Consider the following 26,377-nt stretch of genomic DNA (forward strand, 5'->3'; position numbering starts at 1 on the left):
TAAATACCGGATAAATAACAGAACTAGGCAGAAGAAATTAAGATTGCAGGGTAAAATCGAGGAATAAGATGGCAAGATAGGAAAGTATGGAAACTGGAAAAAAGAGCCCATGTAATCACTCAACTCCAGCAAGACTTACATCTGAAAACTTAGAAAGGCTTCGGGATTAAGTTAGGTCGTTAATATAATAATATTTTGTATAATAAACTCAATCAAGAATAGTTCGGAATGTAGAATATTTTTCCAATGACCTACACGAAATATTAAGTGTTTTATGTATGTTGTGAATTTCCCTGCAAGTTCATAAGGAAAAAAAAATTAATATTGACTATATTCCTTACCACTTGTGCTTCCAGGGAATCTTGAAGTCTGAGTCTCCTGATACTAGCTAAATCTTTAATTTGATCCAGTTTGACTTTTAGTTCTTCTGTTTTATCTCTAATTATAGATCGAGATGGATGTTTCGATCTAATCAGTTGATCAGACCTAGCAACGAGGGCTTCGATAATGGTACCTCTGGATGCTAATCCGCTTTCAAGTATTTGATGTTTTTTCTGTAAATTTTGTACTGCAGTCAAGTTATTACCCAAATCCTGTGACGCGGCAAGCGGTTCCCTATCGTTTAACCATTGCAATTCGTCATCTACATCGCGTATAAACTGTTGAAGTACGGATGTCAATTCTAATTCATCTTTTCTGACTTGTAGAGGTTCTTTTAATCGATCGTACCTAGTTATTGCTTTTTGAACGTTTTCATTAATTTCATCAGCTAAGAAATGACCTCCTTTTTTAAACTGTTCAGCTCCTTCGTTAATCATTTCGCAATTTTCGGCATGTTGTTGAATATCATTTTCTAAAGTTATGAGTCTCTTAAGTTGAGACCCAGCACTCATGTATTCATTAGTACCAATAACTTGTAGCTCATGTTCAACTTCAGTTAACCACGATTCAAATTCTTCCAAGGATCTACTAAACAACAAAGCCTGATAAGCTTCATTCAACCTATCACGTTTGAGAGTGGTCAATTCTAATAAATGTTTCCAATCGTTTTCGAGATCGTCTAGTCTCATTCCGATTTCCGTTGCAGCGTAATGGTCAGCAGTAATAAGATCTTTGCCTACTTCTACAACATTTTGAATTCTTTCGCCGCTAGCGATTACTTCCGCTTCAAAGGTGGCGTGTTTTTGTATTTTGTTTTGAAGATTGATGGGTTCCCTGTAATTTTCATCAGCTGCCGTTTGCAATTTTTGAGATAACCAAGTTTCTACGTCATTCACATTTCGTAAGAATGCTTGTAGCGCTTTGGATTTTTCCAACATATCTTTACGTTGTTTAGATTTCGCTAACAACTTATTTTTTCTGTTCATTACGGCTTCTAGTTTGTTCAAAACTTCAGTATGGTTTCTGTTTGGGTCCGCTGTGATTCGTTTTGCTGCCATTTGAAGCTCCTCTATTCTTCCCAATTGATTATCCAGCATAACTTCAAAATCATTGTGTTTTCTTAGTAAAGCTTCCACTGCTCTTGGTGTATCTCCTACATCTTCATTATTCAGAAAGGCTTCTTTCGTAGCTAACCAGTTGTTGAGTTGATTGACTTGTTCATTAAATACTTGTACGTCATATGAATGAGATAAATTGTTTTTATGATCGTCCCAAGCTTTGTGAATTTTGTTATGTAATTCTTGGAGTCTTTCGACGTTTTCTACAATTTTAAGATTATCTTTTTCCGAACAAGTTTTGCCGTATTGTATAAGTTCTTTGAATGGTTTATCCCTGCCGTTGATTTCAGCTTTGAGTTCATTGTGCAATTCCAATTGGACTTCAGCATCGATGACGCTATTAGGTTTTTCTTGTGATTCCATACGTTTGATTGTTTCTAAAACCCATTGTTCTAATTGTTTAGCATCAGATAAAAATTTCTCCTGAGTGTGTGCTTTTTGTAAGAGAGCCCTACGTTTCGCTTTTGTTGCTTCTAGTTTTTGCATTTGTAAATCTAGATCATTTAATGTATCTTCTAAATGTTTAATCGAATAAGGATATTTGTCACTAAGATACAAAGCATTTTTTTGATGTATATTTAATATCTTGTTTTCAATAGCGGATATTTCATGTTCTAGTGCTTCTTGTTTTCTCTGCAAAGCTTCAACACCAGCAAGATTCTTGCCGACTTCTTCGGATTCCATTATGGCGCATTTTTCTGCTATACGATCTAAAGTATCAGCAACATCCCTGTCAAATAAGTGAATTTCTGAGGCTTCTTTTAATTTATTTCTATAATCGTTAAGTGCCTTTTGTAGAGAATGCCATTTTTTAATCAAGTTGTCTCCTCTTTCTCGTATATTGTGATATCCCTGAGAAGCTAATTTTTTAGAGAGGGCAGTAATTCCTTTAATTTTAGTGTCATCGATTTTCATATCACTGTCCACATCATCTAATTTGCGTTGTAAAAGTTGACAATGTTCATAGTCTTTGCCAGTTTCTCCTGCTTGTAACATAACTTCCTTATCTCTGATCCAGGATTCAATTTTATCTAATTGATTATTGAATTCTAGTATATCTTGAGCTTCTTCGAGTCCTTTACCTTTAAGATTTACTTCTTCATTTAGATGTCTCCAGGCGTGTTCTAAATCGGCTAGTTGATCAGCTATATCCTGAGAAGCTTTATGATTTTTACGAATTAATGTTTCTCCATTATCTTTTATTTCTTGAATTCTTCCAGCGTTAGCTACCACTTCGGCTTGGAATGCTTGATGTTTTTGCAAAACTTTGATTTTATCTTCAAGATTGGACACTTCTGGTTTGCTCGAAGTGATAGCCCCTAATTTCTTTTCTTTTTCTGAAATCCATACTTGAGTTTCTGTTACGTCTCTGATAAATTCAGAATATAAAAGACCATTAGTAAGATATTTTCTCTTAGCTTCACTCAGTTGATGAACTCTTTTACGTTTCTCTTGGACTTCCGCTAATTTTTTAGCAATCTGATCACTTTCAAAATGATTTTGATGTAATAATTTGTTTCCTGAAACAACAAGGGCTTCTAGATTTTTATCTTGTACTTGAAGAAGTTTTTCAAATTCCTCATGCTTTTTAAGCTGGTTACTAACTTCATCAACTGTTTCTCCAATATCTACGTACGATAAAGCTGCTTCTTGAACATTCGTAGCATCTTCGATTGATTTTGTTTCTCTTAAGAACATAAGCAAATCACACAATTGATCCAAATGAATTTTTCTAAGTTGCCAAGTAGTATGAAGCCTGTCTCTTTCTTCAATGAGATATTTGTATTTTTCTATTGCTTCTGCTGCTGCGTAATGACCTAGAAAAAAGGAAATTTTTTAGACCTTGCAGTGGCAGACCAATGAGAATTTTCATAATTTGGAATAAAACTGATTATTTCATGTGCAGGGTAGTTGAGGTTTGCATTAAAACAACCCCAAATTTTGAATAAAATATAAAACAATGTAACACGTACTTTTTTATTCTTTTTTTTTGTTTTTTTTCAAAAATATTTTTTGAACAAAATTTGCTATTTTATGTCGACCACGGTACAGATTTCTATTTTTTATGACTTTTGTATGATATCTTTATATTTCTTGACAAAAATCTTTTTCAGTAAATTTTCCTTTCAAGTCTGATAGTTTTCCGTATAATTTGCATTTTCTGTTTATTTAGGGAACGGAATCAATGGAATGGGACATATTTCGGTCTGGTTTACTTAAAAAATATCTGTTTATGTATGTAAGAGCATATGCCGTTTTTTACAAAGATCTGTACTCATCTATTCGTCCTTTCTTAATTAATCCGCTCGCTTTTTCTTTCATTCTTCTTCTTCCTGCAGATCAGTAGATGACAGATCATGGCTATGGATTGGCCAGCGCGTGGTCCGGACTTGAATCTTATCGAATATTTATTCGGACTAGAAATTCTGCACCAGTCACGAAATCGGGCCTCAAAGTGGAGCTCACTGAAGAATGGGAGCTTGTATATCCTTTACTGTTGTTAATTATAACTCTTTTTCATTATTTAAGATTTCTTTTCGTTTGACATTTTTTCTTTACTAAAAAAATAACTCAATAATAATATAACCCACTCATTATAAAGCTAAGACTAATGGTACTTGACGTGAGTCGATTATTTTGCTCACGAGCATATTTTTGCTTTTTGTCTCAAAGGAATTAGGAAACGTTTTCGACGTTATATCCCAGGCAGCTTGAATTTCTTTAGCCTTCCTCATAAAATACTCAGTAATTGGTGAAAATCACATGAAAGTATCTGTGATAATTTCTAAATTTATCACAAACTATGTATTATATTGCGAGCGTTATCGTAGCGGCAAAATTAAACACTAACTTGTACTAACTTTAATATATTCCGAGCTTTCGAATACTTATGTATACATATGTATAAATGTGTGACAATTACAATTTCTTGTAAAAACATTCATAGGTTTAAAAATTCAATATTCAAATAGAAGCTTCATAGAATTAATTGATTGAAATATTGTTACTGGTTTCTATAGATATCGTTATTACGAAAACGCTCACACTCTAGCTGACGAGGACTTCACATATTATTTTGCGATATATAACAGTTAAAACAATTATATATCGCAAAAAGTACTAACCTGTTTGTTCCATGGCAGCTAAGTTTTCGGCAACTTCCTTAAAATCTTCTTCCCTAGCTTCAATTTCACTTTTAAGAGCCTCATGTTCACTGATTACGACTTGTACTCTGGATGCACTCTTGATATTTTCTTCAGCGTTCATAGCCAATATTAAACCGTTAGCCCAATTTGATAAAACTCTGACCTGCGCTAAGAATTTCTGTAAATCGACACTAGCTTGTAATTGATCCCTTCTTAGTTCTGTTCTTTCTTTTAAATCTGTCCATGCTTCAACTACAACTTCCTGTTGATTCTGTATGTTCACTTTATTAGTTGAATACAATTTCATAAGTTTCGAAGCATCTTCTATGAGCACCTGAAGTTGAGCTTCTAAAACAACCAATTCATTTTCGAATGCTTCATGTTTTCGAAGTAAAGTGAGAGCGGCATTTAGATTGCGGCCTAAATCTGTACCAAGTGCTGCATTTTTCTCTTGAATTCTTTGCAATGCATCGGCGATATCTCGATGGAACCTATGAATCTGACCGGCGGCTTCTAGTCTACTTTCTCTGGAATTCAGTTGATCTTGTAGATTTTCCCATGCTTGCCTAAATAAAAGTGGACATATAATTTCTGGAAACTCAAAATTAAACATATTCGGAGTTATCTAAGTCATAGACTCATATTTTTACTAAGAAGTTAACATAAAGGTACGAATATAATCTCTCAATTTACGTCACAATTTTTATAGATTTCCAGGAGGATAAATTGTATTCATATGTGATCAACAATGATCTAAAAATTCTAATAAATTTCCACTTTTTTCTGTAAATGGATAAATATCACTCACTGTAATTTAGCCTGCCTATTTTGGATATCGACGCCATATGCAGTTTCATTTGCCAATAATTTTTGAGCCAGTTCTTCGCATTGTTTATATCTATCAGTACCACCTTCTACTCTAAGTTTAAGATCATCGAATTTGGTTTGCAATTGCTAAAAAATATAAATTGTAATTAAATTATTACATAACTTGCCTTTTTCGTACCAATAAATGCTCATAATCCATTCCATAATCTTCTGAGCAAGCCTGTTGAAGATTTTCGTGAATCCAAGTTTCAAGTTCTTGAGATTCTGCGAAATACTCATGACGAAATAGCGATTCCATCAACTTTTGTTGTCGAACAGCAGCTTGTCTTTGTATAGCTCTTGCCAAATGTTCAATAGCAGCTTGTCTCTCCCCAATTAACTTGGAATCTGGATGACCTGATTTAATCATAGCTTGTGCTCCATGTCCCATCTCAGATATGATATTGTTATATGTGTCCAATTCCAGTTCTAATGCCTGAAATATACCCCATTTTGTAAATGCTCATATTTTTCAAGAACGTAACAACTAACATACTTATACTTAATTTTTGATTATTGCTGACACAGTCAAACAACTCAAAATTTAATATTGATTATTGGTGACATAGTTACACAATTCAAACTTAATTTTTATTATTGGTGACATAGTTACACAATTCATACTTAATTTTAGATTATTGGTGACATAGTTACACAATTATAAAGGTATCTACTTTTGATGAGAAAACAAGCTTGTGTAAATGATTTTTAAGATTGTGATACAGAAGAGATGAAAGATTTCTCGTTTTTAACTTCTCGGCTTTATTGAGCTTTCGGTAGCCCTCATCCTGGGCACCACATGGTGATCTAGCCTACCAACTAACTGTTACAGACACATTGATACATATATCGGAAAATGATATTTTATCTGGTGCGTTATTTTATATCACTTACTTTGTGTTTAGATAATAATTTGGTTGCCGAATCTCTATCCCTACCAAAATCTGAACTGGATAAAACGTTATCTTTTTCATTTAACCACGATTCTACTTCGTTAAGCTCAAAGAAGAATTGTTGTGCCTTAAGTGAAGTGTTCAGTTTTTGAGCTCGTTCATTTGCCTTTTCTTTGAGATCCAACCAAGCGTCTTGCAAAGTCTTGCACAGTGTTTGTATCTTAAAATAAAACCCAAAATATTAATTGGTACTTTCAAGTTTGTTTTTATGCAGTTTGGATAATCATATGGAAAAAATAATTTGATTCCTTTTAAATGGTTTTACATTGATAGCTTGTTATGTTATCAATTTTCTGACTAAAAAATGTCCTCCCCTTTAAATTTTAGAGTATTTTCAAGTTTATTCATATAGTAGTATTGAGGAGACCATCATTAAACATATTCTTAATACAAATGATTTGTACTAATTGCTTTATTATATTCTGTAAAGTTTTAGAAAAAAATTGATATAGATACCTGTTTTTCTTCTGGATGATGTTTATCTATTAAAGCTTGCCCGGCATCGAGTGTTTTATCTATTACAGTTTGATGACCATCAATTTCGGCCTCTAGTTTTTTATTCTTCTTATATAAATTCTGAGCTTGATGTAAATTCTGACCTAGTTCTTTGGAAGCAGCTAACGGCAAATGCTCTTTGATCCATTGTAATTCAGCATCAATTATAAAACCAAATTTATGAAACTCTAAAGATTCTTCGAGGATGGCACGTTTTTCGTTGGCAGGAGAATGGAGTTGTTTCAATGCATTTTCAATACCTTGAACGATATCAACAATCGCATTAGAATCAAAGTGTCCTTCTTCGCGAAGATTTTGACTCTCAGCCTGAAGTTCCTCGATACGTGAAGCGCATATAGCCAAATCATTTTCTAGAGCATCATGTTGTTTTATCAAATCTCGACAAGATCTGGAAAAAAATTATCTTTTTAATACAAATTCTTGGAATAAGATCTCAGTATTGATACTATTACATGACAAGTAAAGAAATACAAATGCTTTAGATATTTAAATTAACGCCTAAAAGAGGTAGATCGGCAGACAAAACGTTTATCAAAATTTAATAAAATTTACTTTACATCACCAATCAAGCTCTCCACAACACGATGTTAAACAAAGCTCATGGCTCAGTAACAACTGCACGAAAGCATGAAACCCCGTTTGACCACCTCCTTTTCTATGTATCTTCTCAAATTCTAAGGTTTCTAATTCTCTTTACCACACGATTCACATTGTAAAAAGTGGGTAACTAATAGATTAGATAACGTTTTATAAGGGTAAATGACCTCTATTGTAAACAAACATAAAAAGGGTGGTTACACAGATCATAACGTATTGTTGGACAGTTAGAGCAAGAAAAATTTTATATAATTTTGAAGCTTCAAGATTTTACTAAGAAAAGTACAATTTTGTGTTCAGTTTTTTTATAAGTGACTTGCGATTGTAGGGGTGTCGCCTGAATCGGTTTTTTTGCTCTAATGACTGTAAAAATGAGAACTGTAGTGATGCAGCTCTTAGCAATGCGATCAGCAACGCAAATCTATCAGTGGTTTAGGCATCTTGCAGAAGAATATAATATAAATTATTCGAAGGGAATGAGGAACGACAAATTGATTTTTTTGGTTTTTGGGTAACCATGTGACGGAATCGAGTTTAATTTCTAGAGTTGTTCACGCTTCACAGTGTAAATTTCGTGAAGAGAATAACATCTTCTATTTTAAATATTATACTGACCTTAAATCATTTCCTACATTTCTATTGGCAAGTTTTTCATTAATCTCATTCAGTTTATTGTTAACGTCATCAATATTTTTGTTATATTCATGTTGCGTAACAGCTTGTCTAAGCATTCTACCCTTCTGTAAAGATGTATCTACCAATCTCTGCCATTCGTTATTCAATTCCTGTAAAGTTTTACCGACTTCCCCCTTTCTATAACTGTCTTGAGCAATCAAGGCCATTCCTAATTTATTTATGGTTCTAAGTTGACCTTCATTTGATCTAAGTTCTCGTTCAAAAGCTTCGTGTTTTTGTATTTTACGTTCCAAATTCGAGAGATCTCTGTAGTTTTCATCTGAAGCGGTTCTAAGTTTATCGGCCATCCATGCTCGTAAATCATACACTTCAGCACAGAATTCTTGATAATTTTTAGAAGCATCAAGGGCGTCGGCTCTCTTTTGACACGCTTCTTTAACTGCTTTCCTTCTTTCAACTACTTGGTTTAGTCGATCTTGAATCCTACAAATTAAATATTAATAATAAAATAGTGTGCGATAAAATTTTTCAAGTCCTCTTATATAATAGTAAAACAAATCTTTTGAAAAACGTTTAAATATATAAAAATAAAAACGAAGCACTGAGTTATAGTTAATATCGTTGATAAAGGTTACAAAATTTAATGTTAACAGAATTGAAAAAAGGATCACGAAAATTGTATCCCTCTGTACAAAGCTTGTAGAAAACTACCATCTATACAACACATCACTCAATAAGTCGCTTGATTAATTAAGAAAAACACATTTTTTTCAATCAATTAATCTCCTTCAAGAGCAATATAATCATTCCAACGCTTCTGTAACTTCTCGATACCGTGCTTGTAGAAGAATTTATCTTTTACCTCAAAATATGCTCCAGTTTTAGCAATTGCTTCCTCATTTGAGCTGAATTTCTTACCGGCGAGCATTTTTTTGAGATCAGTAGTCACTGGAGGCCATGTAATAACTTAAAATGGCCACAACTTTTTTCTAACTAATTGAAATGTCATGAAATTTGAGACATAGTGTTTTGAAAGTTGGTACTTCATAAACGTCATGTGGATTTGACATTGGCAGCGCCATCTGTGTGGCAGTCACACGACTTATTGAGTGATGTAATAAATATCGAGGATTGTTTTATCTTTTAATTTTTATTTTCGATTCTGTTTTCATCAACTTTTGAGACCATTACCGTCAGTTAAACTATCAATCATTTGGCTTCATTTTTTACATTTTGGTACACATTAAAATAAAGTGTAATTGATCCCAAATTTTTATACAGATTTTAGAATGATAGTAGAAACTTTCAATATATGTGACAATCTTATTGATTAGAAGAAATAATTTTAACATATTGAAAATTAAAAGTAAATTGAGCATTTTTAGCAACGACCTTCGAAGCTTTAGCAAATTTCTCTTTCATATTGTCACGCCAAGGTCGAAACGGTGTTCGTTATTTGTTTAGGTGTGCAACAAGTTCAAACTTGCAAGTATTGGCTGAATTGTTTATTATTCTTCAGCTGTGAATTACTTCTTCGGTGTTTATGATTGTAGTTTAGTCCAAATTAGCCCTATGAGACGCAAGAACGTGCTGCGATTTATAATTTTTGGACCAAGACATCTTTTATCAAATTAGTATACAAATTGGTTTCGTTCTTGCAAATTCAGATTGTAATTTTTTCAATTAGTCAAGAACGACTGGAGATTTTGGAGGAAGAAGATTATAAAAAATATAAAAGGAAAAGTTTTGTTTTGGCCAAGGCATGATCGGCAGAAAATTTATCTTCTGTATGCAAAGATTATTTGAAAGAATTGAAAAGGAAGAATGTACTGAAAGTAATAATTTGGCAATCACAGTCTCCCAACCTCAACCCGATTGAATTGTTGTGGACTGGTAAGTCAGGAAGCAGTGTTCTACTTCCACTTTACATCTTTGAAATATCTTGCAAATCGAGTGGAATGAAATAGACGACTATTATTTGTCGAAATTGTTAGAGAGAATGCCAAAATTGTACACCGAAGTTATAAAAGCCAAAAAAGGTTACACCGATGAATAAAAAATTTGAATATTTAACAATTACAAACCGTTTTATTATTACTTTGAAATAAAAATATCAAAATCGGTCGTTTTGTTTTTATTTGTTGTGTATCACGCAAACTATAAAATAGTATATATCTAACTGAAAAACACCATAACAATAAAATTATTTTTTCAAACCATCAATCTCCATCAAAATTTTTTATATTTAATAATTTTTTATGCTTTTTGCAAAATATATGTTCAATGAAATACTCATTGTGATTACTGAGTTAAATGAATTATGAAAGCGATTGGAACATTTCTAAAAAATGTAAAAAACATTGAACAAAAGTTTGAATAAAGTAATTTCAAAGCAGATATAAAGAGTCAGAGTAATCTTTGATATTTGTCGTACAGTTTTTAATTTCCGATATGTTCAAGTTTTAATTTAAAATGACAAATTAATTACATTACCCTTGAGAATCATAATGCTTTTCAGCTATTAGAGAATTAGCTTTTTTGGCAAAAGCGTTCAAACGTTCATCTTGAGCAGCCAGAGTGTTAGCGAAAGCTCGATGTTGCTTATGCAATGCTTCAACTTCGTCAAGAGAGCTCTAAAAAGCGAATATTTATAAAAATAATTAATCAACTCACCCACTGTTCAATATTTCAGTTATATAACAAGATCCAAATTTTTCAGTGAAATAAACATACAATGTTACTGTATAAATTGGTAAAAAGACGTGCTGGTAGAAGTGAAGTCACTATAATCATCAAATTAATACGAACAAAGCAAAAAATATAAGTATTAAGAAACTTATAAAAAGCACAAATAAGCATAAAGCAAATATTGCTAGATAAAAAACGCAAATACAATTATTTCTAACACAGGATTTAAGTTGATCTTAAATAAACTTTCGTGCAATAAAATACATGAGAGGCCACAGTTACGTCCAAGAATATACAAATTCTTGCTTCTATATTGTCCATGTATGTATATATAGATTTGGGGTCTCGTATACACTGCAACACAAAGGATCTATGGTGCCCCCCTTTCAATGTTTACAGCTGATCCATAATCCCGCTCCTTTTAAAAAGTCTGAAATGTGGGATAGCTTTAATTGCCAGAGATCTTCGTCTTCTAATTCAAGCACTCCAGGTGCAGTGCTATTGTCATAGTTTCCCAGAAAAGTCTTTGCCTGTCTCAGGTCCTGTAGGTTGTCCCAATAATTGGTTTTTCTCATATCTACCTTCTTTTCCAGTGCTTTTTCTATTGTTCTGTAGCTGATACCACAGAAGGGTTCGGGTCCTATGAAGGGCTTGTCAGCCCTTATATTGTCCATAAAGACACATCCTTTATATATGTAAAAGATGGAGGATAAGTCCCTTCTATTTTTTTTATTGGACATGATATAAGCATAATGAATTAGTAAACTGAGAAGTTCTTTTTTTAACAATAAGTTCAATCATCAAACTTTCATTCATATCGGCATATCTGATAATAAAGTTCAGTGAAGAGTCCTCTATGAACATATGAAATACTAACAAAGTTTAGCTCTGTTAGTAGTCATCTTCCATAGCTGGGATCTTCTACACATGTTCGCAAAGTTTTTTTTTATGATGGAGTGACGTTTCATTGAATAACAGGAATATCGTCCAATATCTTTCCTTTCAAAGAGTTTTCGAGGATTGACATCTGTTGAGTTTGATGCTTGTTAAATTTGTACTTCTGCTTTTTGCCGGAAGCTCTTTGACATTATTCATTGTGTAAGAACGAGGTATACTCTATACAAAATACCATTTGTAGACGTTTTATGAAAGATGGAAAAATTTCAATGTACATTATAGCAGTCATCGTTAGTCCCTCATGTAGAAACTCCTTGACTATTACAAAAAAAAAAGGATGAGCATCGTTTTACCTAACAGACAAAGACTCATTCAAAATTAAAAAACCATTTGAGATATTTAAAGTCCCATATATCGTTCCAACAACATCATGAGTGAATTCTTCATGTTCTCAATGTTTTTGTTACTGTCGGCGGTTTTCCACTACACTGATTTTCAGAAACAATTTCCTGGTCTTTCCGAAAAGAGCGAACCTATCGAGCATTTATTTCAAAGAGAGTACTCGATACTCATAAACAGATACCAGCATCGAAATGGTTTCTTTCAGGGTCTTACCAAGCTTAAGAGAAAATTTTAAATTGTGTTTTCTTTTGCTCATCAATTTTTAGTTAAGAACCTACGAACTAATTAAACACTTTGTAAAACAAGTCTCGCAAAGAACACAAATGAAGTTGAACTTAAAACAGTAGGGGGTAGTTGGTCAACATATGAAGCAGTCATCGTTAGTTCCTCAGATAAAAATTCCTTGATTATTATAAAAAAAAAGGGATGAGCATCGTTTTACCTAACACACCAGGACTCATTCTCAATTAAAACACCATTTGAGACTTTTAAAGTCCCATATGTTGTTCCAACAACATCTTGTGAAGAACACAAATGAAGTTGAACTGAAAAACAGTAGGGAGTAGTTGGTCCACATATGTGGGTGCAGCGATTGAATATATAAGAAATATTCAGGTCTGCATTAGTAGCTGAGTACAAAAAAAACATACACCGAGTTGGTCAAACTCCAAGAAAGCTTGATGTCCCGATGTAACGGCATCAATATTATCAGCTTCTTTGTTAAATATTTGAAGTTCTAAGCATTGCTGTAACCATATATTTTTCTCTTTCCATCCCCTTGCTATAGCTGCCTGCTCAGCTATTAATCTGTCTATGGTGTTTCGAACTTCCGGTAGATCGGGATTAGATTTGAGAAGTTTCTTTCCCAGACCAGTCACTTGTTTGAATCTGAAAATATACGAAGAAACTATTTTCATATCATCTTTCAATTAATTATAAAATATTATTAAAATAAATTACTGTTTTCAACTTTGGAGATCCTTCACATGTTTTATCAGTAGCTAGAGATTCATAGGGAAATTTCTTACAAGCAAATAAGCATTTTTAGATAAAATTTGCTATACCAAATATGGGGTAGATCTACCAAGTAGTTGAATGAAATACTGGATACCAATAAGGATTTAAATAAACAAAGAGGAACAATGAAGCTCCCTTAAAGTAATTATAGATAAAAGCTACAAACATATTTTAAGAGTGCACATCACTTTTATGGATTTTAAGCAGGCTTATCACATAATAGACCAAAAGAAAACATTTAGTGCCTCTAACTTGACGTGGAGATGACGTTAGTCAACTTACAGAGCAGAATATCTAGCAATGAAATTTCATCAGAAAAATTTTAGGTGCATAAAAGCACTTATCGATAGTCCTTCCAATTGAGTCCTAGTAAAAACCACAAAGGATAGCAAGATACAAGAAGCGAATAATAGCTAGAGAAAACCAAGGTATGAAACCAGATAGCAGAAAATAGAAAGTTTTTAAAGTAGAATAGAAATAACGAATAGGGTGAAGTAATAATATAAAATACATGACTAGAATTCAAAATTATAGTACATTTACTAAGTTGAAATTTTTGTAATCGTTGGTGATATTCATATTGAACACACTATTTATTTCCAGCCATACACCAACACTCACAATTACACTGTCTGATATGAGCGTTTCAATAACCAAGTTATCGTCTTCAGAGACTGAAGGTAAACTGAAGGTAAACTGTTTACATCTGAAGATGATAACTTGGGTATAGAAACGCGCGTCAGTCGGTGTAATTGTGAGTGTTGGTGTAAACAGTGTGTTCTGTATAGTACACTTATTTGAACATGGGTATTAACAAAAGTGGAAGAAACAAGTTGAAAATTTTGGAGAGGAAAACATACAAAGTTGTACTTAGAAGGAAAAGAATGAACCAACAACTGAGGAAGCTTTATAAATACCAGTTAGTATCAACAAGTCTCTTTATAAAAGTTCAAATTATCCATAATCATTACAAACACATAAAAAGCAATTAAAAGTATTTCAAAAACGTTTATTAAACGGAAAGATAGTCACTAAATATTATGAACAAATTCTATACAAATGTAGCGAAAATGGTAATGAGCAACAGAAAATAAATTATGGAAAAAAGAGAGTCAGTCTACAGATGGTTGATCAAAATACTTAATATATTAAGTAACTACCAATAATAAAGAAATGTGGTGTATATTAATATTTTTTGGAAGGGTAGTTTCAAAGAAGCTACATAGCGGTCGTCAATTTGCGCCTATATAAAAAGAAATGATTCGATTTTGATAAAACATTCCAGTCTACACCTTTAATTGATTTCTCCATTTATTCGCTCATCCAGCTCCTCGTTCGTGTTACCCTCTTCATTCTCCCCTTGGTTTCCATCCGATATGATTTCCCTACACATGTTGCACCATTAAGGAACTTCATTGCCTTCTACCCTGAGGTATTTTCATCCTTCATCTTCCTACGATACACATATACATGATTTTATCCATGTTAACTTCCTGGCCCTCTTTTCAGGTTGTGAAGATTGTCTTTGACGAAAGGTCAACCTATAATTACCTTGCCAATGCTTCAGTGATTGTTGCTGGAATATTTTGAACAATAACATTCATCGACAGCATCGCTTAGGGCGCTTTCATATTTTATTTCCTCCGATGCACCTTTATATAACAACTTAGTAATTCTGTTAGAATGTTGTTTCAAACCAAATACTCTGGACTTGTTAGGTCATCAGCATACCACACTTTTTGCTATGAATAGTACCCAGAAGTTTTTTTCACTATTTATTGTTGAGTTTAATGTGTCTACATGAGACAAGGGATCCAGCAGCATCCACTTCCTTTCCCACAATGGAATATACACGATTTTTATGGTGGAAAAGGTACCTGAGCGATTTCAAATGTCGCCGTTTTGTATACTGTTGTTTTTATTCTGGTATAATGTAGATCATACAAATTTCTTCACCTGATCTAAAAAATGAAGTGAAGACAGTAACTAAACGCTTGGTTTTGTGCACTTGTCAGAATTTTTAGTAATCGACGTGAGATCTTTTTGTCTAAATTGTCAGTAATGACATAAGGAAGGACACTTTGTTCTTCATTGTTTATACCTTGGGCAGATCTAATGAAAATGATCACTTTTGGACCTTTAGCATAAAGAAAACGAAGAGCAAGGCTGTAAAGGCATCTGTGTGTTATCGACAGATGTAGTACTTTCAAAATGGTACTAATATTAAGAATATTAATTGTTATAGATGTTGTAGTGAATTCAGAAGTTAGGTTAAAACCGTCTCAAAAGTAGATGTGAGGTTAAAAGTAGTTTATTAACTATTTATACAGGATGTCCAAGAACTGTGAACAAAATTTTGGAATTGAACGAAGAGGTCACAACAATGTAAGAATTTCAAATAAATTATTGTCCTCAAGTCTTCGTTTTGAAATTATATGAAACAATGTTAACTCGACTAGCTAGTATGGTCAAGCACAATCACAATACTATCTATTACTATATGAAATCACTACTAATCTTTAACTGAAAACTTACTGAGTAAACACTATAAAACAAGTTTCAAACGATTGAAGCATTTTGACATAAGACATTTTGTCCCATATCATTGTATGTCTGTAAGATTAAAATAAATATTAATAGTTTGTAACATTATATACAAGGTTTGTTTAAATTGATGTTTTTCTAAAAGTCATAACAAGCGAGGAATGTCGATGATCAAAGGGAAGAAATCAAACTAACAGAAATAGAGTCAGTTTGAGGTAAAATTAATTTTTTGAGCTAAATAAAACTATGAGTAGTTAAAACAATTTACAGTAGATTGAGTTTTGGCTTGCAAGATGAACGGTTGTCTAAAGCACAAAACGTTTGATAATAAAAGTTTTGTTCATCGAGCTTTATCACAAAATTCTTAATATTATTGTAATAAGCGGAAAATGTTAGTTAGCAAAATAGGCACAGAAAGTTACGGAAATTAAATACGTAAAAGGGTGAAATAGTTTGAAAAAAATTATCAAATAGAGCAAAGAAAGTAAATGACTCCTTGACCAGACACACCTTCATAACAAGTTAGTGAGCTGGAGGATAAAAACAATAAACTGAGAAAGATATTAAATGAAACAAATAATGAAATATAATAATTGTAAAGAACATAAAATTGGTCATCAAAGCAATACTGATGCAACCAAAAAATGACAAGATACTTAGGAGGATATAAACAACTTTCTAAAGAAAAATTAATGGAAGAAAAACTATGTAGTTTAAAAATAGATTGCATTTGAAACAAAATGATTGAGATATGCCAAAAAAAGAGAGATTGAGAAGATAATAAGAGAGACAGTGAAGTAAGAAACTTCTGGTGAAAGTGGATTGTATGAAAATTAAGAATGGAGATTAAATATCGGCGAAAATGAGTTAGTGCCGAATCTCATGATGAATATTTAGGTTTTTAGTACAAAGATCACAGATAGCAGAGCGTACTTCGCAATCAGTAGGACTCTTGATTTGCGAAAGCATTTTTAACAGTCAAATACGATGAAAATTTGTCGATAAATGTAGAAGCAACAGATTTCAAAACGATACTTGAAAAACATGCCAAGAGTATAAGAATATAATGAAATAACAGAGGAATTATCTTAAAACAAAGGAGGGATCGAGGCTGAATCTAACCTACAATTTTTAAAAGTGATAATTTGAAAATATAGAAAATACCGAATGATACCGTCGAAATCGAATCTGAGTAAACTAATAAAGTAAAGTATTATTGTATTGGAAATAAATGAAGAAAAGACAAGGTATTTACCTCAGTCTCTGAAGATGATGATAACTTGGTTAACGAAACGCGCGTCGGACTTGAGCAGTGTGTTCAGGAAGGTACTTAAAGAATAATGAAGAGAGGTGTAGGACTTGACATTACAAGAAATGAAACAGTAGACACCAACTAAGGAAATAGAGGATGAAATGGAAACTCGCAGAAAAAGGTTGAAAATGCAATAAAAAATAAAACAATGAAATATGAAACATAGTAGAGTGGCAAGAAATAACAAGAATAACAAATATTGAAAGTAAATTATAAAAAAAAGTACATATGATTAATAGTAGACATAAGTAGGCTTGATGATAGCGATAGTGAATTTAAAATATTTTCAGATTGAAATCTGAAATTACAAAAAATATTTTCCAGTCGGAAATAGAAAATTTGGAAATAAAAGTTAGAGAAAACGATATCAAAGTTGACGACAATGAATATTGTGAATTGAAGATGAAAAAGTAGATTTTAAAACCAATTTTTTTAAAGCAAATATTTGTAACAATGAAATTTGAAAAAATTAACAAAATGGAAGCCCCGAGAAAACCGGCCCAGAGGAAGCTAATCCTATCCCTAACCTAACAAATGATCTGACCAAAATGGGAGACTGTGGATAGTGGAGTAATACCCAGGACAGGAAAAATGAAGAAAAATAAAACTTTAGTTAAAACAAAAGAAAAATAATTAGAACGTGGATTGACTCATGACAAGAAATGAGTTAAAGAGCTCTTTATTGAGTTACTATTACCATTGGAATGTATAACCGATTATATATGAAGAAAGAATTTCTTACTCGTCATCTTTAGCTTTAATATCCTCGGCAAGATCTTGATGCGCTTTTAATAATGCTTCAGCAGTTTGTACATCCCTGACAACATTATCAGCGTTCAATTGATTTTTTGTATCCGCTACCCAATTTAATAGGTGTTTGGAACTGTTGGTAAATATTTGTTGTCCAACTGCATCTTCAATACGAGTTCTTCTTTCAACAGCTTTATCTTTTATTTTCTTCCAAAGATCATCGATACTTTTCTGTTTCTGTGTAACGTTTAATTTTTCGTTGGGGTATGTATTTTGAACGGAATTTCCCAATAAGTTCACTTTGTTCACCTTTTCTTCGATAGGAGATAGTTCTCTTTCAAGGTTATCATGTCGTCTTTGAAGAGCTTGGATAGTTTTCAAATCGTGTCCTGGATCAAAATAAATAAATATAATTAACAAAGAAAACAACAAGTCTGAAAAATAGTATTAGATATTTTTTATATTGATTATATTCATTATATAATAGAAAACAATAGATTACAGAGTTGGTTGAAAATTGATTTATTAAATTATTACTTTTATTCAAGTCTCGACTATTGTATACGGTTAGTTTCGTAATACGTGCTTAAAGCTGGATTTACCTAGAATCAGCTTTAACTAAAGAACGGAACTGTATGTTGGTCATATTGTTACGAACTCGTCCACAATATGGACCGTGAAGCCGGACCTGTTTAATTATTTCCATAAAATAGAAAACTTGGTGGACGATATCGGAGTTCGTGGAAATGAGGCGGAGGCCTTTGATATTGTTTTTTATCACAGCGGTCATTTGTTTATATTGTTTTTATAAAAAATTTCTGGGAAGCCCTTTTTATTTATTTGTTTGTTTACTTTCTAGAATTATTCGAGAAATTCTTTTTGGTATAAATACTAGTTTGTTTATGAGGGATAGACAATTGATTGCTAGTTGCAAGGTGAATTATTCTTTCTTAGTCTAGGAAAAGTCCTGGGGTAGAGTTACTATGAATTTTAGTAACAGGAACTTGTTAGCAAATGAAACACTTACTATACTTACTAACTATGTAAATTTATGTTACCTAAAACTGCGGTATCCAACTGATCCATTTTTTCCAACATCCAATTTCTGGCTTCTTCACAAACTTTGTTAAATAATTCAACACTACTAGCACCTTCTAGACTCTTCTCTTTTTGAGTTTTGAGTTTATTTAATTTCTGCCAAGCTCCTTGTATTTGTCGATGTCTGATTCTAACTTTGTCTATTTGGGAATGGTTTTGTTTTTCGAAAGCTACTACATCTGCGTCCAATGCATCCATTCTCTTTTGGCTGGCAGAAAGATCGGTAAGAAATTTCTGAAAAAATATTTTGATGACCCCATGGGTAATGAATGAAATAGTCATGATTTGTTAACTACTAACTTTGAGAAATGGCTCCTGGGAATTTTATTTTCAAGTTAATACAATTTTCTGAATTCATGATTCGAATAAAATAAAAATTTTGATACTATATAAATATATATAAATAAATTAAAATTGTTTCGTGTATATTCAAATCGTTTTTTCTTATACTTTCAATAAGAAATAAAAGAAAACTTTCAGAGCGATTGAAATTTCTCGGGGACTGCTGAATGATGAAAAAAAAATACAAAGTAATTACATACCTCGTATTTTCTCTTCGCTTGTTCAACGCTATCGTTAGGGTCATCATTAGAAAGTAATTGTTCTTTATCTTTGATCCATTTTTCAAAATCGTCACATTCTTTGTAAAACGTAAACAATTTTACAGCATCTGCTAACAAAGCTTGTCGTCTAGCTGCCAAATCTTGTAATTTAGCATAAGAATCGTTGATACTTTTTTGTCTTTTAGGTACGCTGTCATTATCGTCAATTTTTCGTTTAGGTGCCCTGCTAGGTAACTGCCTGATAACTTTCACTGGTACTTTGGTTTTAATCAATTTTGTTTTTTTCACTTTTTGAACAGTTTTAACAACCTAAAAATAATAATCAGTCATTAATAGAGTACTATACAATGGATAGAGGGAATTAATAAAAGCGATCAACAAATTACAAGAAGAAGCAAGCAATTAAGGACTGGAATTAAATGCAGAAAAAACAAAATATATGAAAACAGGAAGGAAACCAACTGAAAACTAACAACAACAATTTTGAAACAATATCGATTTTCAGCTATTTAGGTATAACATTGGGACAAACAACCAGAGATAGGATAAAGGAAAGGATACAAAAAGATTATCAAGACTATGGAAGAAACAAAAAACTATTAAAAACCAAAACATAACCAAATAAAACAAAATAAAAATGTATAAAGCTCTAATAAGACCAGTAATCACGTATGCGATGGAAACAACAGTAATCAACAAAAGGGAAGAAGAAGAAAAACTTAAAAGAACCGAGAGAAAGATAATGAGAACTACAACGAAAGAGAACAAATAAAAACGAAGGAGATAAAGAGCTGGAAAAGGAAAATATAGAGAGAGACATAAAAGCACAAAGACTCACCTGGGCTGGTCATATAATGAGAAGAAAATCAACTGAAATCATCAAACAAATAAGCAATGAACCCCATTGTATCTAAGTAGAAGAGGTAAGCCGAGAAAGACTTGGAGAAACGAAATAAAGGAGGACATAAGAACACTTAATATAGAGAACTGGAGGACAAAATGCCGAAAACAAAAGGAATGGAACATGACAATAAAAACAGCCAAGACAAACGATAAATTTTAAAGAAAACGAGGAGTAATCCACCTCAAAAAAGGATTTTATAGCCCTAGAAACAATAGCCATAATCCAAAGGATTAAAAGGCTAGATGATGACCTATTTAATTATTATAATTTGAAGACATTGAATGTAAATATTAGAATACAAAGTTTACAGAATGATGAATTAGTACGTAAGTTTAAGTGGAGTATTCTCAACAGTTAGGATATGAATATAACTCTTCTTTATACAATAGTAGTGATTAGGCTCTAAATAAAGCTCCACTCGGGTAGGTATTTAGATAACCAACAGCAGCAGTACTCAAACAATTTAGTTGGCCTGTTGATACAATCTAAACTCACATAATATATAATTAAATGAACAAAGAAGAAGCAGCATGAATATTAATTAATTATGGATTGTATGAAAATATGATTGGAAAATATAAATAAAGGCACTCAAACTTGGACAGTATAGACACATTTATGAAAACCGTAGTGAGGATACATTATAAAAAATAATAGAATAGATATCAGTTGCAAATAGAGTAAAAAGAAGATCAAAAATAAGTTTGTAGAACCAAGTAAATGCGAATTTGAATATTATGCTTATAAAAAAACAAAGAACTAAGTCACATTAAAACATCTAGATAAGCAAAAAAACTACCAGTGATTGGTACACTATGATAAATGGAATGGTAACACACCCTTTAGGATGTTACTATAATTCCCATGAGAATGTATATAGGGTGGAAAAAAAGCAGTAGATTATTCTATTCGGATCACAAACGATTGTTTGGTATTTACCTCTGGTTTCCTTATATTAATGTGAATAATTCTTGGTTCGATTTCAGCTACGTAGTTTGCTGGTGCAAAACCATCAGTTCCGTCTGCTTTGCGTACACACCACCAATCAGGATTGCTTTTATTCAACAGAAACATCACCTCGTTTTTAACCATTGTCAAACCGTGATCGCTAAATGGGTACAGTGCTTTAACTTGAGGTACTTTTTTTTCTTCTGTAATTACTCTGTATTCTGTTTTTTCTATAGGTTCATCTACCCAAACTTCAGTTGGTAACATTCTGAAAAATAAAATAGGGTATTATTAGACGTCTTTGTACATGACTCAGGTGGATCACTTTTAGTCGCTGTTCACCATAAACTATTATTTGTACAGTTCTAGTGAAATTTCACCAAATTTTTGCAAAACTATTTATCGCTTGGTGAATTCTCAAAGAAAATGACTATGGAAACCCAAAGATTTTTCCATGAATTGTAAATACTTTCTATACTCTTTCAGTCCTCCAAAAGGCAGTAATCAGCGGACAATAATAGGTCCAATCCCTCCCGTTCTATAATATGGTGGTCCTTCGATGGCTTCTTAGCTAGATTCGCCCTCGATTAAAAAGGTTGTAAAAGTTCTTTGTTTTCTTACATGTTTTCATCACATTGGCGATTTGATTCTATTGTTTTATAAAATCAATTCTGAGAAAAATAAAACTTGATGCGGAACAATTAAACAATGCTATGATCTCATCCACGACATGGACCGTGAAACCGGTTCTGTTTGGTCTATACATTGGCGAATGCAACAGTTTTGTTACATATTTTTATCACAGCTGCAATTTGTTTATATTGTTTTTTAAAACCAATTTCTAGGAAATTGAAACTTGATGCCGAACAATTAAATAATGTTTAGCAGCGAAAAGTCAGTATATAATTGAGTGTCATAGTAAACGGATTGAAATAATAAATAATAAAATAATTTAAATAAATTATGTAAGTATGTAAGTAATGATCAGTTAATTATTATGAATAGTGACTAGTGTAAGTGTGTAAAAATTCATCCCCTTGTTGGAAATAGTTTAAATAAATATAAAAGCATTAGAAAAAAAAATTAATTTACCTCTCTTCATAATTAATTTCTTCTATAGGTTCGCTAACTTCTGGTTCGTTATTCAAATCTAGTGTGGAGATGCCGGATGCGATGAGCCTATCAGCTTGGCTGTTCAAACTCTGAATATCACCGCTGTATGCTTTTATTTCTCCATCCAAGTCCCTATGTCTTTGTAGCAACGCTTTAGCACTTAATTCGTCAGTACCGTAATCATTAGATCTAACGAGAGCAAGTTTTTCATGTAACCAAGAATCCGCTTCGTTTGCGTCTGCGTAAAATTGATACGCTTCGGCAGCGTCTTGTAGTTGCTTGGCTCTATCGTTAGCCAATTTGTCGAGTAATTCCCAATTTTTCTTATTTTTATCCAAATTTTGTTGTATTTCCAGCGATCTGGGATGATTATCCGATATTAGTTGTTTGCTTGTGGCACCTAACTGGTCGAATTTATTCTTTCTAGTTTTTATTTCGTCCATTAGGGCTTTATGTTTTTGCTGTAATGATATAACGCCGCGTAAATCTTTGGCCATTATGCCTGCTTGACAAATCCTTTGTTTTTCTATTAGCCAAGCCTCTTCGTCTTCTTGATCTTGTAAAAATTGATAAAAATTTCTTGCTTCCTCCAATAAGGCTTTTCTTTTGGCACTTAAACCCTGGAAACAAATTCGAGCAATGTAATTGGAAATTATTGGAATAATATTTTGAGCTTACCCTTATTTCTTCACAGACTGTACCTAATTCCTTTAATTTTTTCAATACTTCTTCACCTTTTGGATTCTGTTGAGCTACTTGTTGTCCTACTCTATTCAACCAGCTTTCGTTTTCACCTAACGAAGTTACTAACAAGTTTTGTAAGGCGTGTTTGTGTAATAATTCCTCCACGGCTACCAAATGTGCTCCGGTATCAGTAGAAGAAAGATCTATTCTCAATTGTTCGGTGCTAGTAAGGACAGAATCTATTTCACGAATGATAGACATCACGCTACCCATTTTATTCAAATTCCCTTTATGTTTTTCCAATAGACCTTTGAGTTCTTCCCATTGTTCGATAATTTCTTTTTCCCTTTCCTTCACTCTAGAAGAGTTTCTGTAATTTTCGTCGATAAGTTCTTTAGCCATTTGCGACAGATCATGTATCCGTTCTTCTCTAGCTAAGATGTCAGCGCTAATAGCTTCGTGTTTTTTTAGAGTCGCATCAACTTGTATTAAATTTGAACCATAACGAGGATCTGATAATACTTGGATCATTTCTTTGAGATATCCTTCTCGTAAAATACTCTTTTTTTCGAATTTATACATAAGCTGCTCTAGACGTTGTTGCCTCAACAATTCTTCCCTCAAAGCTACCTCTCTCTTGTGTTCTGCTTTCTCTAGAGTATCCCAAGATCTCTCTATATCTTGTACTAGTTTACCATCGGAAGGATAAAACGCAGGTTGTCTTAGTTCTTTTAACTGGGTGTTTATATTAAAAAATAGAGCCTCTATTTCGCTCCTTTCTTTATATTTTGGAGGTTTCTCTTGAGTACGATAATGACCAAATTGTAATAAAAGATTTTGTATTCCTTCTAAAGAATTAGGAAAGTGTCTGTCTTCCAGTTCAACTATTTTTAATTTTATCCAATCTAGTAGATCTGTTGTTAGTTTATCATATGTTAATTTCATTTTATCGGCATCTATCATTTGTTTTATAATCTAAAACAAAAAAAACAAAAAATGATTTTATAGATCAACAGTGTTTTTAATCTATTATGTAAAAAGGGTAGTACAATAAAGTGAAATAATCTGTGGTAGGGGAGAGGATAGTAAGGGAGCATAGGAAAATGGTTCAACCATAGTGAAAATCCAAAAGAATTATCACTATTGAATATTAACACTCTTTACACCACCACTCACAATTACACTGTCTGATATGAGCGTTTCGATAACCAACTTATCGTCTTCAGAGACTGAAGGTAAACTAAAACCTATTAACTTGTTTTATACAAAATTTTACCACCAATAAACCTTCTCCCGTTAAAATTAATTCCAGCGGAAATCCTCACATTCATTCCTTGACTACTAAACTTTAGAGTGGGCTGTAAGGAATTGGCCCTATGTCACTTTTTAAGTTACTACATTCAGATTCCTCATAGACCACTCTTTAGTTTAGTCGTTAGGGAATAAATGTAAAGATTCCCGCCAAGGAATTTTTTTTCGAGGGAATTTTCGCGGGAGAAGGTTTATTGGTGGGAAAAATTTGTATAAAACAAGTTGATAGGTTCTTGTTAACCTTGAGTCTCTGAAGACGATAAGACATATTGTGAGTGTTGACGTCGTGGTATTAAAAACAGTGTGTTCAGTATGAATACCACCAACGATTCCAGAAATTCCAACCTAGTTAATAAAGAGCTACGCAAATTGGAACAGTTTTTAGCTGGCGGGCATACATAAAACATTTTTTTTTAATTTTTCTTTTATTGGCAATCAAAACTTTACAATAGCTTGTGAGGTGTTGAGCTCTTCAATTATCTTTCAAGCCAACGGGCCAATTTATTTCGAGTCTTCTGTCCAATCGGGGTTCTGAAAGTAGGTTGCAGTGTTTTACTTTGATCTGCGATTACATCTTTGATTTTGGTAACTCGTGGAATTTCTTGGAGGACTCTGGTCTCTTAGCCATTTCTACATAATATTTAATTGTCTGGGATGACGGTGGTGCCTTTGTTAGTTGGTAGTGGTCCGAGAACGCTTCCTTGATATACACCTGGCTTCATTGGAAAGTTGTTGGAAATGTTTTCATTGACTCATGTAAGGGATTTTCAAGTCTTTGTGAAGAGTCTGGTTTGAAAATAAGCTGCTGTTTCTTGAACTAATTCTTCGACGTCTTTGTCCGCTAATCCCACCATTTCATCTATAGACAGAGTGTCAAATGTCTCCTTTCAAACATCTTTCTGTTATCTTATTTCAAGAAAAGTTTACAGCGTTTAGGATATTGTAATTTTTCCAAAATTCTTTTCTTCTCCATTCTCCAAAACCACTTCGACTGGAATGCATGTTGTTAAGTCGGATAAATTCGTTGGGTGGCTTGTAGATTTTTGTTAAAGTTTTTTATTTCATAATAACATTTAATAGACCAGCAGAGTGAATCAATCATGGAAAATTTTCATAGTTACCCATGTTTAGACTCCCTTTAAACTCTCTTGGATTTTTGGTTTTATAAACTAATAGTGGTTTTAATTTGAAATCTATCACTCAGTAGAAGTATTGAGCGATCTTTCGCAGCTGTAAATCCTGGTACTCGTTTCTCTTCACGGGATAGAAATGCGCCCGCACCAAACAAGAAACTCAACATTATTTCAGACATATTTGGAAACCTAGCGCTGTGCACAATATCAGGGAATCCCCGGGATGTAATAAAACGTTTCGATAACCAAGTTATCCTATTCAGGATCCGTTTATCGATCCATTGTATCTGTAAGCTTTCCAGTATTTTGGACTGGTTAAAGACTTAAGGTCCTGTAACTTCATTTGGGTTTTTGTCTAGTCTTAGGATGACATTTAGTATGTGAGTCATCAACACAACACCTTTGATTGGAAATTTCCTAATCATTGATGAGGTTATTTTGTCTATGTAGGTGCTTTTCTTCTTGTTGAACCTCACCCATCGTTAGTGGTTTATTCATTGGAACGTTATTCAAGTTTCTTTCCAATTCTTTGGGGTCAATACTTATGCCAAATAATTGAGTATTTTTTCGTCGCTTCTGGTCCATTTAAGATTTGTTTTTTTATGATTGGAGGTGAGTTTTTATTGGTTTCTATATTGACTCATCAAAAGGTTTATATTTGTGAATGAACTTTCTCGTGTTTCTTTTAGTTTGGATTCCACTTGATTACTTCATCTTCTTCATCATCATCTGTTGTGGCATGCCATCTTATTCTGAATTTTCTTTTATCTCAGCTTTTTCCTGGTTATTTCCTGGTTTT

At 32.8% G+C, this 26,377-nt stretch overlaps 1 protein-coding gene across 3 annotated transcripts in view; it reads right to left on the bottom strand.

Moving 5' to 3' along the window:
- Positions 1-26,377, bottom strand: part of LOC130902346 (spectrin beta chain, non-erythrocytic 1) — a 79,549-nt gene that overhangs the window by 17,150 nt on the left and 36,022 nt on the right. For all 3 annotated transcript variants that reach the window (XM_057814435.1, XM_057814434.1, XM_057814436.1), the window contains exons 5-19: positions 23,129-24,109; positions 22,430-23,070; positions 21,329-21,605; positions 19,465-19,794; positions 18,883-19,156; positions 17,817-18,213; positions 12,852-13,089; positions 10,708-10,847; positions 8,194-8,697; positions 6,922-7,369; positions 6,407-6,625; positions 5,652-5,948; positions 5,454-5,599; positions 4,625-5,211; positions 342-3,316 (exon numbers count right to left, since the gene is read on the bottom strand). In XM_057814435.1, the coding sequence (XP_057670418.1) occupies positions 342-3,316; positions 4,625-5,211; positions 5,454-5,599; positions 5,652-5,948; positions 6,407-6,625; positions 6,922-7,369; positions 8,194-8,697; positions 10,708-10,847; positions 12,852-13,089; positions 17,817-18,213; positions 18,883-19,156; positions 19,465-19,794; positions 21,329-21,605; positions 22,430-23,070; positions 23,129-24,109 (8,454 nt within the window). The remainder of the gene's footprint in view (positions 1-341; positions 3,317-4,624; positions 5,212-5,453; positions 5,600-5,651; positions 5,949-6,406; positions 6,626-6,921; positions 7,370-8,193; positions 8,698-10,707; positions 10,848-12,851; positions 13,090-17,816; positions 18,214-18,882; positions 19,157-19,464; positions 19,795-21,328; positions 21,606-22,429; positions 23,071-23,128; positions 24,110-26,377) is intronic.

The sequence above is a fragment of the Diorhabda carinulata genome, chromosome X (genome assembly GCF_026250575.1).
Source record: "Diorhabda carinulata isolate Delta chromosome X, icDioCari1.1, whole genome shotgun sequence".
NCBI classification, from domain to species: Eukaryota; Metazoa; Arthropoda; class Insecta; order Coleoptera; family Chrysomelidae; genus Diorhabda; species Diorhabda carinulata.